Raw genomic sequence first — 15,459 nt, 5'->3', positions numbered from 1 at the left:
CAAGAAGCACATTCAAAATGAGTAGAATACGGCATCACATACAGAAAACCTATGCAAATAACTACAGTGGCAATTACTAGGAAAAGTTGCCATCTTTTTGGTGAACTGTGCGTAGTAAATCTATTAAAATTATTATTGTAATAAAGGACTAAATGAACATAACTAACAAAAGAAAAATCTTTTTCTTAGAGTCCTAGCAATTAAAGTCTTGAATTTAATCATTTAATGGGTTTCTGCATAACAATTTACAAATTGTAAAGAGAATTGTGATTAATAAACTTGAGGGAAATTTCTCCGGTGTAGAAAGGAACAACATTTGAAAAGCACACACAACTTTCTAACAGGCATAGAAAAGGGAGTGCTCTAAGGAAACTACTGTGGCATTCTCCATTAGCCTGACAGATCCCATCATTCTGGATATAACTTTCATTCTGGGGGTTGAAGAGCTTACAAATACTGCAGAGCCGAGCAAGTTAGTGGGTAGATTATATCTATGCCCTAGGCACTGTGAACTAAGTTCAAAATCATAATTAGAATCAGTTCCATCATTCTCTATTATCACATGAAAAAATTGCCCCATGAAAAGTTGAGTTGAAATTGATATTTTTTTGAGATAAACTTCAATTTCAAAGGGTTGATATCTTCCAGCAAGCCATGTTTTTGTAACAAAATTCATCCAAAATTCCCAACAAGCTCTGAGAACAGGAGCAGCCAAGTTACGAATGTCAACTTCTGGGAAGGGCTGTGAGGAGGTGGGTAGGATTGATGATGATGAGATCAATCGTTCCAGTGGGTTGATCAGCACACTAGCTGTTTTAAGGGGGCAGTTTTGCATCCCTGTTAATTTATGCTTTTTCTTATACTAAATTCCTGTCTGTGAATGACTTGACAGAAGCAGTAAGAAGCAGGGACCACCTGGCCCTGAATAGAGCACATTGCCAAGCACACTGTAGCCTGGGGATTAATATAGCAAGAGGTAATGCTGCCTGCCAATCATCCAGCTTTCTGATGAACCTGAGATAAAGGAAATGAGCAGATTATGAAAATGATAGAGGCATACGGCATATTCTTAATATAATTATTAATAATCTGTGAGACAAGCACAGCTAAAAGTAAAAGAAGCCTTTTTTGCAACACCCTGGCTGGGGTTAAGAGAACAGGTATGTTGATCTCGGTCAATTTAGGGGTTTGTGGCCAAGCCAGAATAACAGAAAAAAATTAAATACAGAAATTGAAAAAGCCACTCCAGTATGAAATACCATAAGAAAGGAGAAAAACAAACTAAGGAGAGTCGGCAGCACGGGGAAAATCTATGGTATAGACTCACAATAAAAAAAGATAAGAGAATGAAGACAACGAAGAAGACAAAAGAGAGTGCTTGCAGGTTTACACAGAGCAAGAGACAGAAAGTACAACAGCACTTTCCAAGAATTATTTCATTTCTACTATCTGTCCACATAATCTGCACAGATTATTTATCGTAACCTATATTTGAGACCCAATGCAGTTATTTTTTACAACCATAAAGAACTTGTCAGGGATTTCTGAAATCATGCCCAAAGCATCAACCTACATGAATACTAAACCCATCTTTCCAAAACTGGGAATTACATTAAAAAAAAAAAAAAAATATTTTCAAACACTATAGCAATCTTTCATCTAAACGTGACCTGGTAACATTTTAATACCCTCACACTTTATTTCCAGTTTCAATCAGAATTCATATACCATACAGGTGTTATTAGAACACAGCTCCTTACATAACTATACACATTGCATAAATGTTTAAAAAATGAGAGATTCTGTGCAGAAAGATAAAGGGGTACCTCAGGTTCATACTGTGAAATTACACTCAGGTGCAGGGATCAAAGACAGAGCTGACCTATAGACAAGCACCACCACACAGAAAGGCAGAGCAGTTTGTTTTCATAATAAAAGGTTTATAAATAATATATGATTATTGTTAGATTTTTAACAAGAACAGAAAAAAAAAATCATTAGTGACGTGGTATATATCTGTGTCACTGTGGAAGCCTGTTAAGAAACATGAGAGCTATAAAAACTGTGCTTAACTATCAGGTAGAATCATCAGCTGCATCTATGTGATGCACTTGTCAGCAGGTGTATTAGTCCACACAGATTTCTATGCCAGCCTAGCTAGAGCATCTCTGCTACTTAAACTAGAATACTGAGAGCTATTTGGGTATTTCCACCTCGCACTGAATTGCACATCCTTAATTTTCATTGAGGCAAAGGCACAAAATGGTGATTGGATTAGTCAGGAAAATCGTAACCAAAGTACAGAGAAAAAACTAAAAGTGAACTGAGGAAAGTGGAAATAAGGACAAATGAACAAAGAAAATAAAAAGTTTGTCCTACCATGCAGTCACAAGGTATCAGAGGGCAGTGGTCAACGGCTCAATGTCCAGGTGAAGAGCAGTGACAAGAGGTGTTCCTCAGGGGTCCATACTGGGACCAGTACTGTTTAGTATCTTCATCAATGACATAGTGGGATCGAGTCCACCCTCAGTAAGTTTGCAGAAGACACCAAGGTGTGTGGTGCAGTTGACACGCCTGAGGGATGGGATGGGCCGTCCAGAGGGACCTGGATAAGCTTGAGAAGTGGGCCCATGTGAACCTCATGAGGTTCAACAAGACCAAGTGCAAGGTCCTACCTCCTCCTGCCCCTCGGCAACCTCCTGTATCAATACAGGCTGTTTGGGGATGGTGGGACTGAGAGCAGCCCCAAGGAGAAGGACTTGTGGGTAACGGTGGGTGAAAAGCTGGACATGACCCAGCAACATGCACTCACAGCCCAGAAAACCAACCGTGCACTGGGCTGCACCCCGAGCAGTGTGGGCAGCAGGGAGTGGGGGGATTCTCCCCCTCTGCTCTGCTCTGGGAGACCCCCCTGCAGGGCTGGGTCCAGCTCTGGGGCACCAACAGCAGAAGGACACGGACCTGCTGGAGCGGGGCCAGAGGAGGCCACGGAGATGCTCGGGGGACTGGAGCCCCCCCTGTGAGGACAGGCTGGGAGAGTTGGGGGGTTCAGCTGGAGAAGAGAAGGCTCCGGGGAGAGCTTAGAGCGGCCTCCCAGGGCTGAAAAGGGGCTTATAAGAAACATGGGGATAAACTGTTTATCTGGGCCTGTTGCAATAGGAAAAGGGTCATGGTTTTAACCTAAAAGAGGGTATTCAGACTAGATATAAAGAAGACAGTTTTTACAATAAGGGTGGTGAAATACTGGTCCAGGTTGCCCAAAGAGGTGGTAGAAATCCCATCCTTAGAAAGACTGAAGTTCAAGTTGAACGTAGCTCTGAGCAACCTGATCTGGTCGAAGATGTCCGTGATCATTGCAGGGAGCTCGAACTAGGTGACCTTTAAAGGTCCCTTCTAACCCAAACCATGCTATGATCCTTTGGAGAGAGTTTAAAATGGGCCCAAAAATACCACGCATGATCCTTACATTCAACCACATTATGTCGTGTGCAGGAACACAGGACTGGAAGGATTCCTAGATCTTCATATCTAGCTCCTTGCTTCCAGCTGCAATCACAGTATACAGTCTTCCAGTATTCATCATAAACAGACAGATTTATTCTACAACTCACCACCTTCTGCCTCTGTTATTACTATGACTGGGTTATTCCAGAACTTCACTTCTGACTTTGAAAATTTCTTTTGATTTCCCAGCATACAGTATTCATGAGGAATTTATACCTCTTTCTTGTTTGTTTGGGTTTTTTTTTTTTCAGTGTTATACTACAAATATAGTTTCTCCCATGCCCAGGTAACTATAAAGGACAGTCCTAATGCTCAATAGTAATTTTCTCTATTAGCTATCCAGACACAGAACAAACCGAAAAAGGGCTTTTTTTGCACAGAAAGCTTTCACAGATGTAAAAGCAATAGGGAATGAGCCCAATAAAAGACAAATAAAAGGAGAAAATGGGAACTGCTTTCAGACAGTAGGAAATATATTAAGATTAACTGAACAGTAGTTTAATTCTGGCACTGTTTGTGGACAATCACATCTAGTAAGTTAGCTATAAAATAACAGCATGATCAAAGTAATAAAATTAAGAATGATTTATAAAACATAAGGTCCAGAAAAAAACAGGTGACAGGAAGACAGGGTTGATTATACATTTTTGTGAAGTAAAACAACGTATGTTTCATCAAATACTGTAGATAATAATATAAACAGAGGTTATAAACCGATTTTTCTGCAACTAAAACAAACCCCAAAAAATGCCAAACACAGCTCCGAAAGTAAAATTTGGAACAATTATGGATGAATAAAATTTGCAAATATCACAAATCAAAATCAGTGGAGAGTCTAGACATTTATTTTTAGTAGTTATAAAAATAATTCTAAACTCCATAGGCACTACAGAATAGTCTCCTTTTCCAGTTTTCATATAGAATAACAACTTGCAGATCTAAAGTTTAAAAAGTATTTGTGTCTGATAAAGGGACTAAAAGTGAGAGAGAACAAGAGAGCTGGCAATCAGAACACTGTCATTTGAGACGTCTCAGAGGAAAGCAGCATGTGTTATTTGATTATAACATTTTATCTTCCTTCACTCCGTAAAGTATTACTCAGAATATTGGCCTTTGTAATATGTGACAAATGTACTCCAGACAAAGACATGTTCGAAATGGTAAATGGAAAGACAATAAATTAAAGTCTTTTTTATATATTGACTAAGTACCTTTTTAGAATTCAGATATTAGGAAGTGTATTTCAAATTTTCATGCTGTCTTTTTATTACTTCTCTCATCGATTACTGCTTTCTGAAACCACATCCAAAATTAAAAGCCTCATCTGTATGGAAGAACGGAGCTCCTTCACAACTGTTTTTCAAGTTGAGTGACTGCCATGGAAAATGCAGTCAAAAATAAAGAATGCAGAAGGAAACATACTTTAGACAAGGAGGAGGAGCAAGGAAGGTGCAAGGAAGACTCCCAGATAAAGATTATTGCTCCAAGTACTGTTTATATATTTCTCAATAAATGTGACTGGCTAAGTAGCCGGAAAAAAAAAACAACAACAACAACAAAAAAAAAAAAAAAAAAAAAAAAAACCCAAAGAACACCATTAACACAGATCAGAACCCAAGGTTGCCAGTTTTTAGGTGAATTACAGCAATATTTACAATTGCATTCTGAACAAAGGAAATCTTGATTTTTTTACTTTTTTTTCAATTGAAAAAAACATTTTACCACCTCATTTGAAACATTTTCTCAGCAAACCAAAATTTTTTTCTATAAGTTTGTTCGTATTTTTTTTTTCTGTGTAATCATTACATAAATCACTCTTCAAATCTTCCAGTTAGAGTTTCTGAAAGTCTGAAAATTCATCATTAAGCAAGGGGGGAACGACTGAAGAGGTAGAGGCAAACAGGACAGGATAAGGATGGCAGCGCAGTCCTTCCCTTTGTTACACATCCCATATTGCCCACCAGCTCTTTATTCAAAGCAATGTGACTCAAGCATGAAGCAATGACCAAGTCTCAAGCCCATCTCCTTGACTCTCTCCCTTCAACAGGCTACTTCCCAATTTAAATATTCAAGACAAAGTCTCTGCACCACCCCAGATCCCCCCACGGTTTGTCCTGTCCATCGCTACATTAGACAGCTGGTGAAACTCTCATTACCTTTGCTCTGTTACAAACTTCTACCACTGGTGATGGAAGTTTTAGAGGACACCTACAAAAAGTCACCCGAGGCCACTCCGTTGCCGAGCTGAAAGGAATCTCCTTCCAAACACTTTAGATCTGACAAACTAAAGTATCTGATTTTCCAGTTCAAAGAGTAAATCAAACTTTTTTTTTTTTTTTTTGAATGTTGGGTTGAACAAAAAGAAATTCAGTTCAGAATTTCTGCCCAATGAATCAAGAATGATTTCAAACTCTCAGCTGCGATCCAGATGATGTTTCACTGGCACATAAATTAGAACAGCTTCAAAAGGAGAGGCCGAGATGCGCATGTCATGGTGCTCTATAGCTTCACAGTAAGAGCACTCTTCTGAGGGGCCGAAGACTTCAATTCAAATCTCTATATTGAATTACTCACAGAAAGGACTTAAATACAGATTTCATACATCCTGGAAAACCTTCTTGTAGAACATTGATCATGGTTATCTCAAAACTTAATTGGAAAGGCTGCACATTGAATACTGATGGAGATTACTGACTGCGGACTAAGCCTAACCAGTTTTGGAATTACTGCTGGATGATGGAGCAGGGCAAGAAAACTGACTATGGTCTCTCTTCCAATTCGCAAACCCCTATTTTTTATTCTTTTAAAATCCTAGTGAAACTGTTTTTCTAATTTGACCTGAATTCAAAAATTTTATTCATACTAATACTACACTGTGATGGGTGGTAGAGTAATATATTTACTGAAAAATATGCCCTAGTTACAATCCCTTGATAGATTTTTTTTTTTTTTTAACTGTGGTGTATTTCTGCAATCCTTTCGCAAATAAAACCTTTCCTAACAGAAATATTGCTTCTAATATAGCTAGTAGTAATTTTAGGATCTGATTTTAGAACTCAAGTCAAATATTTCTGGAAGAAAAATTATTTCTATACCTTTGGATTTGTGAGTATAATTTAATTTTTGACAACTGTCAGAAGTTGACATTCTAAAGGAATGTTATTCTTCCCTGCTATAAAGTCACGATAGTAATAAAATCTTCAAGAAAGATAATATAAATAAAGTATGAAAAAGGAAAAAAAAATCACCTAATATATTCATTTATATTGTTTTGAAAACTTATATCACTGTGCTTTCGTAAAATTGGTCTCAAACTGTCATATTTGGACAATACATCAAATGCCAACTACCCTTTATAGCAAACATATCTGGGTGATCTAAGTCACTTTCATAAATTTAAACTAGCATAAGCTTAAACAAAATATTGAAAAAGGTGAAATGAACAGTAGAAAAGCTGCAGCCAAGGCTGTAACAGAAATAAATCTTTTAAAAATGGTGTCGTGAATAAGCGCAGGCTCTGTCAGCTGGCTTTACCAAGAACCAGTATCATTAGCAGTTCAAGACCTCCCCAACTGCCCGAAACGTTAAGGACACGTTCAGAAAATCAACTCTATGCATTTCATTTTTCTCTATTTTTAGCTTCTTGCTCAAGGATACAGGACTCATTATGGGATGCAGGGGAAGAACATTTTAGGCCTGCCCAAGATATGTAATGGGATGTTTAAAGGAGGAACAAAAGGTGGGTAACAGGAAGGACTGAAATGATTTAGGGAGGAACAAGCATGGAAAAATGGAGATGTAAGAGAATAAAAGGGGCCAGCTGTGTGTGGACAAACTGTTCTGGCTACGTCTTAGGCCAGATTTCTGATTTTCACCTCTTGGAGAGCACAGCATCTGGAAGTCAACTGAGACATCTGCTTCCACATGTTTGTGTCCGTGTGTCTTTGGGAGTGGGGCAATTGGGGAGACCAGGATCCAGCTATGGGATAAACTGGGAAGCTAAACCCAGCTACTGAAGGCATCTACATTATACATTCCAATACAGATATTTCTCACTAAAAGACATTCAATCCTAAGCAGCCAGAGAGGGGAAGAGGGGAAGACACTTGGTGCTGTTGGGTTTGTTTTGTAGAATCACAAAATAGTTTGGGTTAGAAGGGACCTTTAAAGGTCACCTAGTCCCAGCTCCCGGCAATGATCAGGGACATCTTCAGCCAGATCAGGTTGCTCAGAGCCGCATCCAACATGAACTTCAGCGTTTCCAGGGATGGGGTTTCCACCACCTCCCTGGGCAAACTGGTCCAGTGTTTTAGAGATTCATAGAATAGCGAGTGCTGAGTGTCTGATGTGTTGTCAGCCACATTATATATATAAATATATAAATATATAAATATATAAATATATAAATATATAAATATATAAATATATAAATATATAAATATATATAAAATATATATATATATATATATATAAAAGTTCTGGTTTTGTGCATGTGACTACTGGGAACATAAGCTCAGCCTCGTTTACTGCTTGGACCTGGGACCACGAAGCTGCAGCAGCTTCACTCCTGGATTTGGGAATCCCTGCAGTACTTATCTGTATAACAGCTCCTTGAGATTCTGTACAACGTCCGCTTTTTCATAAGAAGTGTTTTAAATCATTTAGAAAAGGAACTTTAATGTCTTTCAGAAGGTAAATTATCTGAAAGCTAAAAGATAATTAATGGATTCGAAAGGGTCTGAAAGAGCTAGCGTTAGTATTTGCATAGAATGACATTTAGCATGCCATATTTCTCAGGATGAGCACTGCAAACATGAATAACAGTTGAAGGTTGCTTCCAAACATAACGATCAATTCAAAATAGATTATTAATATTTTTGAATAACAAGACAGAGTTTTCAGGCCATAGCTTCAGTGGCTTGCTGAATATAAGACTTCAAATCTTCATACTCAAAACTTTCTGTTGGACAGGCGTGAGCCATCGGCGAGATGGGAAAAAAGCAAGTTGCAGGTCATCTCCTCATAGATACTATCAGCAAATATGCTTATTATATGCACAGGTTCTTTCAAAAGTACACACCAAGATTCATTCTCCCATTAAGCTGACCACAAGCCTCACTTCATCTTTCAGAAATGGATAGGAAGCCTACTTCGTCTAAAATAACTGCTTTTCAGTAATTTCTTTTTACACACACACTTTTTCCTCTAACAAAAACTAGTGGACACTAACTTTAGGGGGAGGAAAAAAAAAAAAAAAAAAAAAAAAAAAAAGAGAAGTCCTCATATACTTCATATACTTCAATGAAAAGTATTATAAGTAAGCATAGGGAGAACATGTATTTAAGTGAAAAGATCAGATTTTTTTCTAAAAAAAAATTCTCTAGCCCCTAACCAAGTTAAGAAACAATAGCTCAGATTATGTAGACAAATTTTAAGTGATAAAATATTAGTATCACTTTTTTTTTTTTAGTATTTTTAAAAGGTTCTATTACTCCTCCTTCATCCTTGCCCCATTCAAACCCCATATCCTACAGTTCTTTCATTCAGCTCAGACTTTGTGAATAACAATCAGCCAGAAATACTCAGAAAAATGCCAGAAAAGCCCTGAAGTAATCAGTGCCTAGTTATTACAGTAAGCGATACCTTTACATATCTTCAATTGCAGATCAATCCTTCATTTTGAATCCTGTCGCTGGGACTCGGAGTTGAAAACAGATGCAAAAATCAGACAATACTTCATCAATTTCTTTCACTATAAAAATAATTTCCTCCTTTCCCACATCAAGTGATAGTTATATTGTGACAAGTCATTTAATGGCTTCTATAGAAACACCCTCATGAAGTAATTCCACTTCCATGTATTTTATAAACCAGGAAAAACGCTGAAGAGCTAGCAGAGAGAAAGAGAGAGCAAACCTACATCCATTAGTTGAATTCTTATTAACAAAATGAACTAAAGTGTAATGCATTCAGCTAACAGGGTTTTTTTTTTATATATTTTAAATATAACTTTAAGTTTTACACCCAAAGTATTCCAGGAAAGCTTTTAGATAATGGTTACAAAACTAACTTTCTTCCTTTCCTCCTCCTCTCCTGCTCCTTTCCTCCTCCTCCTTTCCTCCTTTTGTTGTGTAACAAGTCAAAAAGACAGCTGAGAGAGCAGATTGGGTAAATCAGGGCTCCTGGAAAGTCTGTTGTAGCCAACTCTGCTAAGCAAGTACATCGGAGGCATCAGTGTGACATGCTATGTAAGAAGATGCTCACACCCCAGACTTAAATGTAAATAAGACAGGCTTACTGGGAATGCTTTCAGCATGAGAAAGGAAGGAAATATGGGGGAAAAAGGAACAGAATTAATAAAAATAAATACAATCAGAAGGATGGCCTAACAGAACAGTGTGAAGAAGGTATCCAGAGTCAGAGAAGGGTTCAAAGAGGAGTGCAACCTAACCCTGAGACAAGGACAACAAGTAAGGTACATAATGTTTGTAAAGTGAAAAAAAAAAAAAAAAAAAAAAAAAATTTTTTTTTTTTCTACTTCACATTAGAAAACTACAACTGAACATGAGAGACAAGAAGGACCATATGTGAATACAGAACAAGGGTATAAGAAGGAGATGGAAGTAAGAAGGGTTAATAGATCTAAGGAGATGTAAGGAGACCATGAAACAGAAATTTCAGGCCCTGAATTGCAAGAAAAACAAAAGAAGTGTACGACCACATGAAGGTAGCAAAGAAAAGGAGAAGGAAACAGAGGAACAGTATAGAGGAGAGCAGCACAGACTCCTTGGGAAACAGAGATGGCTGCAGGTTTTTAATGCTATCAAAGAAGACTGATTGGATTAGACAGAAGAAAACAAACAAACAAACAAAATCTAAAGAGAACCGAAAAGTTTTAAGGAAGGCAAAATACAAACTGGGATTTTCTGCTTTTGTCAGGAAAGTCAAGACCTCCAGGCAGCAAGTCTTAATAAAACAGAACTGGAAGGAACTGTTGGTCTAAGAAGATCTAACTTAAAGAAAATTGTACAATCAGAAAAAGTTTCCTAAAATACAAATTGCCAGCTGAACTGGGGTACTGCTTTAAGACCCAAAGAACACTGTGTGTTTGATTAAGAGTCCTGCAGTCTCCGGGAACACAAAACTGAGACAGTTGTGACAGTGGATGCGACATTACAACTACCAAGACAGAATCTGTCTCTCTCCATGTCATACTGCTGCCGTTGAACTCCAAACGGTTTAAATGAGTTTAAACAGCATTACAAATTATTATAAAAGCAACCAGCATGTTGTATATGGATATTTTGGAGTTTGATCCCATCACCTGAGATGTGCAATTCCCTGCTTTTCTCCCAAGGTAACTGAAGACAAGAGTACACGGTAAGGAAGGAGGCCTTTCACAGAGCGTAGCTTAAAATCTTCATTTAAAAAGTTTTAAAAAAACAGGTGGTTAGAAGTATTGAAGTACAGCGTTAAAAATACTACTTTTAATATGTTCCATCACAGAGTAAAAAAGTCACCAAGAAAGTTAAAGTCATTCTTGCAAATCAGCTGTTGATACTTTCAAGGTTACTGACAGTCATGGACTACATGAATCATATTCTTTTTGCACAATATGCATAAATCCGCATGATCAAAAAATTAAGTCTACCTCAAGATTACACTGTCTTCAAACACACAAAAAAAACCCCTACCCAGGTCTTTTCTGTCTCTTGACTGAAGTATAAATTTCAGACTACAGTGTGAGGTTGTATCTACCCTCCTTGAAAAGCAAAACTGTAAAATACAACCACCTGCTGCTAGACTAAATTATGGTTTGAGTGGAAGTTTTAGCTCTAAAGCAGAAAATTTCTAGGAAAATTACACTGAAATGAGGCAGCCACCACATACCTACAAGATAGACATTGGCTAAGTCATTTAATAGATAGATTTACACAAATATAATGTATTTCCATCTTGCTCTCCTCGGCACCCTAGACTGTTTCTTAATGAATTTAATCAGACCTGAGACCAATGGAGTTGCAGTTTTCTGTAAATTTTTGTGTGAATCTCAACCTGAATATCTCTTCCACAGCAAATTTTCTTCTTTAATGAACAGTAAAGGACCAGTTGCCTTTAAACACCCATGCTATGGGAACATTACCATCCATTCCACTCCCCACACTGTATTTCTTATGAGTTGTTCTTCACTTCCCTGAAGTTCTCGGGGTTTGCAGTTTTCTTCGGGTTACTATAACCAAAAAAAATATACAAAAATCTCACTCATCCCAAAACTTTAGAATGCAGAACACTGTCTGCTTTCCTTCATCTCTAATGTAAGACGGCGTGAACAACAACATCGCTATTTCCAAAGTCTCGTTTATCCCCCATCTGGGTGATCTTTTACACAGCTCTCACAACACGGGAATAAATACCCACAGAGCAAAGTATTCAGTGGCATGGCAATTGGATAATTTCACTTAGGTGGTTTTGAACTAAATCTTATTTTTACTATTTTGTTATTTTTAAGACCTGTGAGGCTAAAGTATTCCTATTATGGAATTATTATGGGTTACATACATACAAGCAGAGAGTTAGGAGCTTTATGCATAAAATATTTACTTCATTTCATAAAATTAAACTAAATAAAAAAAATTGAAAAACGCATTTAAAAATAAATAATCTATCTTCTTCTCTTTGTTGTTTTTTTTTAGAAGTCAACTTTGTAAATTAAAACTGTCAATCATCAGACTTCCATACAGCTATCCAAATATATTTTACCCCTCCACGTTATTAAAGGAACAAGGATCTTAGAGCTATATATTCTTTACACTCATGTTCATTCCAAATTATTTTGAAAATGACACAGTACGTTCATTTTGTACCTATCAATGGAAAGCGACTCACTCCGCGATGAATTGCAACAACAATATATAGTAGAATATAATAGTACACAGCAATATAGGGCAGGAAATGAGGAGCACACCAGAGCCAGCTGTAACTGCAGGAGACATTTTTAGGTTGACGGTGTAATTATCCAAGCTGGAATTTTGCCAGAAAAAATCAACTAGCAATACTCTGGCAAAACACAGCCTCAGTTCATTAATGCAGCTCTTTATGTCACTGAGCTAAACATATCATTTCACATTGCACCAAGGCTGGTCTAGTTTATGCAGCTTGTGTGTGCTAATAATGGTGTGTGGTGTCTCCGGCTTTCCTAATTACGGACTCATGTTGTACAGACCCAAAAAATCTGCTCCACTTTTCTGACAGACTATTTTCTAGCCTGCAGTGTTGCCAAAAGATGAATGCCTGTATCATTCTGCGTAATACTGTTTAAGATCTTTATTTTTTTTTTTCCTCACTGCTTCCTGCATTGTTGGGGGTTTTTTTAAAAATACGGATTAAAAAAAAAAAAAAAAAAATTAAAAAAAAAAAAAAAAACACAAAAAACAAACAAAAAAATAAAAAGAAAGGCTTATTAAATCAATTAAAAAGTCAGTCAAGTAGAAAACTAAAATTCTTCACAGCAAATCCTCTCAGATACCTCTAGCTTTACAAAGCAAAATTATACAAAGAAATCACTGTTAATGAATAGAAAACTCTAATGAAAAAGATAATAAGGAGCTCCAGAACCATGCTAATGAACAGGGTACATCTGCCTAGATCAGAGAGCATGCAACTTTGGATGTTGACAACTAACTCAGTAGAAGGCTCCTTGGGAGAAGCTAGCAAAACTGAGTCAGCAGCACAGCCCCAAGGGGAGAGAGCTGTAAATTCAGAGGAAACAAGGACACACGTGGCAGCACTGAAGATGCTGTGCTACAAGTTGGCATAACACAAAATAAGTAATGTAAGCAATGTGAAACTGAAGTAGTCAGCAAATGAAACTGAATGGCAGAACAGCCAGGCATCTGCATCGAAATTCTAAAATAAGACTATAAAAACCTCAACAACAACAAAAACCCACAAAAAAAACCCCCAACAAAACAAAACAAACAAAAAAAAACACAAAACAAACAAACCACCAGAATACTGGCATAACACTTTATCTAGTGTATACAGCAAATATGCGACTTATTCTAATGTGCTGGCAATTAATATTTAAAAAAACCAAAGCACATAGGAACAGAAAAACAGCAAAACCAAATATACATATATTGGGTAGGAGAGAGAAATAGCCTCAGGATAGAACAGACTGGAATATTCACTAATCAGTGTTTATGTATACAAGATTTTAACCCTGCCTGCTCCTATGATCATTTGAGTCCAATTTTCACAAACTGAAAAAAAAGTCGTATGAGTGCTGGGGGACTAACTCACTGAAAAATCAGTATTTGATACTTAAGACCTTTAGACTCCTCTGGAAATCTCAGTTGGAGATCTGTCAGTCTTGTTCTAAAACCCAGGACTGACAATACTGGCAGATGGTACCTTCAGATTATAGGATTTGCAATTGAAAAAACCTGAAAGGTACTTAATTCTGCTGTAGTAAAGGTAATTATGATCCAAGTCAATAAAACCATAAGTTTTGTTATGGGCGTATATTGGAAACATATTTTTCCCCTACCACACATGTAAACATGAAAGCATCCAATATACATTTTACCTTTGGAAGGAAAATTGCCGGATGATATCCATAACATCATAGATATTCGTATTTTTAACATTTAAAAACCTTATTTGGAAGTTTTCTTATAATACCAAATTAAACTTCAAATATCAAATTGTGCAAAACCAGGATTATTTCTGCCAGAAAAGAAAATGTTATTATCGCACACTTGAGTCCCAGGACCAACTAGGCAATTTTTTAAGACACTGCATATCTTAAAACTTGGAGTTTAGCCTATGCAGTACAGAAACCAATGGTAACACTTATCACTTCGATAATATTTCTATAAATGTCAATATATACATTAAACCAGGAGTATTTCCATATTACTGTGCTATTAGGCCGATATTGTTAGATTGTTCAGAAATTTATGCGTCATAATCCCAATTCTATATTTGCACCCACAGGCTTTAAACCGCTGCTAAAATTTAGCAAGGTAAAAAATCATTTTGTTACCTAGCTGAATAAAAAGCAAGTTGAAAATTAAACAATAAGGGACTGGGCAGCATGGCTGCTAAGTAATATTTGACTTTACTATTTGGTGACAGGACAATCAAAACGAAAAACGACATTTCTTACCAATGTTGGAACATTCTTTAGACTCCTTGCCATTCACGGAAGCATAGCTGTTTTAATACTTCTTTGCCATATTACAGATATACCGTAACACGAGACATAGTTTGAAGTACATTCTCAGAGCAGCTGATACACTTGTTTCAGAAGAAATTTTGAAAAGCACCAAATAAAGCATTAAGCATTTTCTTCCACGTACCTTGTTTGCGTACATCCTCTACAGCAGCAACCAATTCCTCCTTGAGATCCTGGCTCTCTTTAGCAATTTGATCTCCTTTTTCTAAAAAGTTTTGAGTGGCCTGCTCTACTGAAGCAGCCAACACGTGAGCCTTCTTCGAGCGCCCTTTCTTTTTCCCAGATGGTCCTTTATTGCTTGTGTTAACAAGCGTGGTTACCTTTGGGAAAGAAAAAAGAGGTTTTGTCACTTTGAATGATTCTTCGGCTATTAATAACACAATAGATGGCCACCTAATTCAATGACCCCACTATTTTCTTTACCCTTGAAATGATGTAATGGTCACATGTGTTGAATAAATAAAATTTTACTCTTTAAAATCCAAAGCGTGGCAGCCCATACCTCAAAAAAGGTTTTTCCTTCATAACTTCTATTGAGTCTGGGCTAAGCAAATCACAGTCAAGCAGCGATAAGTCAAGTCAGGCAAGATAAGAAACAGCTATGGAAGGGCACCAGTGCTAAAGCATCATTTCTGTCACTGTTTTTCATTTTTCTAAAAATATGAATAAACCAAAAAAAAATGAAATCCTAACACATACGGGTCAGAAACCATACA

General features: G+C 37.1%; 1 protein-coding gene across 2 annotated transcripts in view; it reads right to left on the bottom strand.

Annotated features, from left to right (window-relative positions):
• Positions 1–15,459, bottom strand: part of CTNNA2 (catenin alpha 2) — a 494,091-nt gene that overhangs the window by 390,311 nt on the left and 88,321 nt on the right. For both annotated transcript variants that reach the window (XM_026846640.1, XM_026846641.1), the window contains one exon: positions 14,868–15,063. In XM_026846640.1, the coding sequence (XP_026702441.1) occupies positions 14,868–15,063 (196 nt within the window). The remainder of the gene's footprint in view (positions 1–14,867; positions 15,064–15,459) is intronic.

The sequence above is a fragment of the Athene cunicularia genome (genome assembly GCF_003259725.1).
Source record: "Athene cunicularia isolate RWA chromosome 4 unlocalized genomic scaffold, athCun1 chr4_part1, whole genome shotgun sequence".
NCBI classification, from domain to species: Eukaryota; Metazoa; Chordata; class Aves; order Strigiformes; family Strigidae; genus Athene; species Athene cunicularia.
Note: the sequence above shows the minus strand (reverse complement) of the source record. Positions and strands in the feature narration are given on the sequence as shown.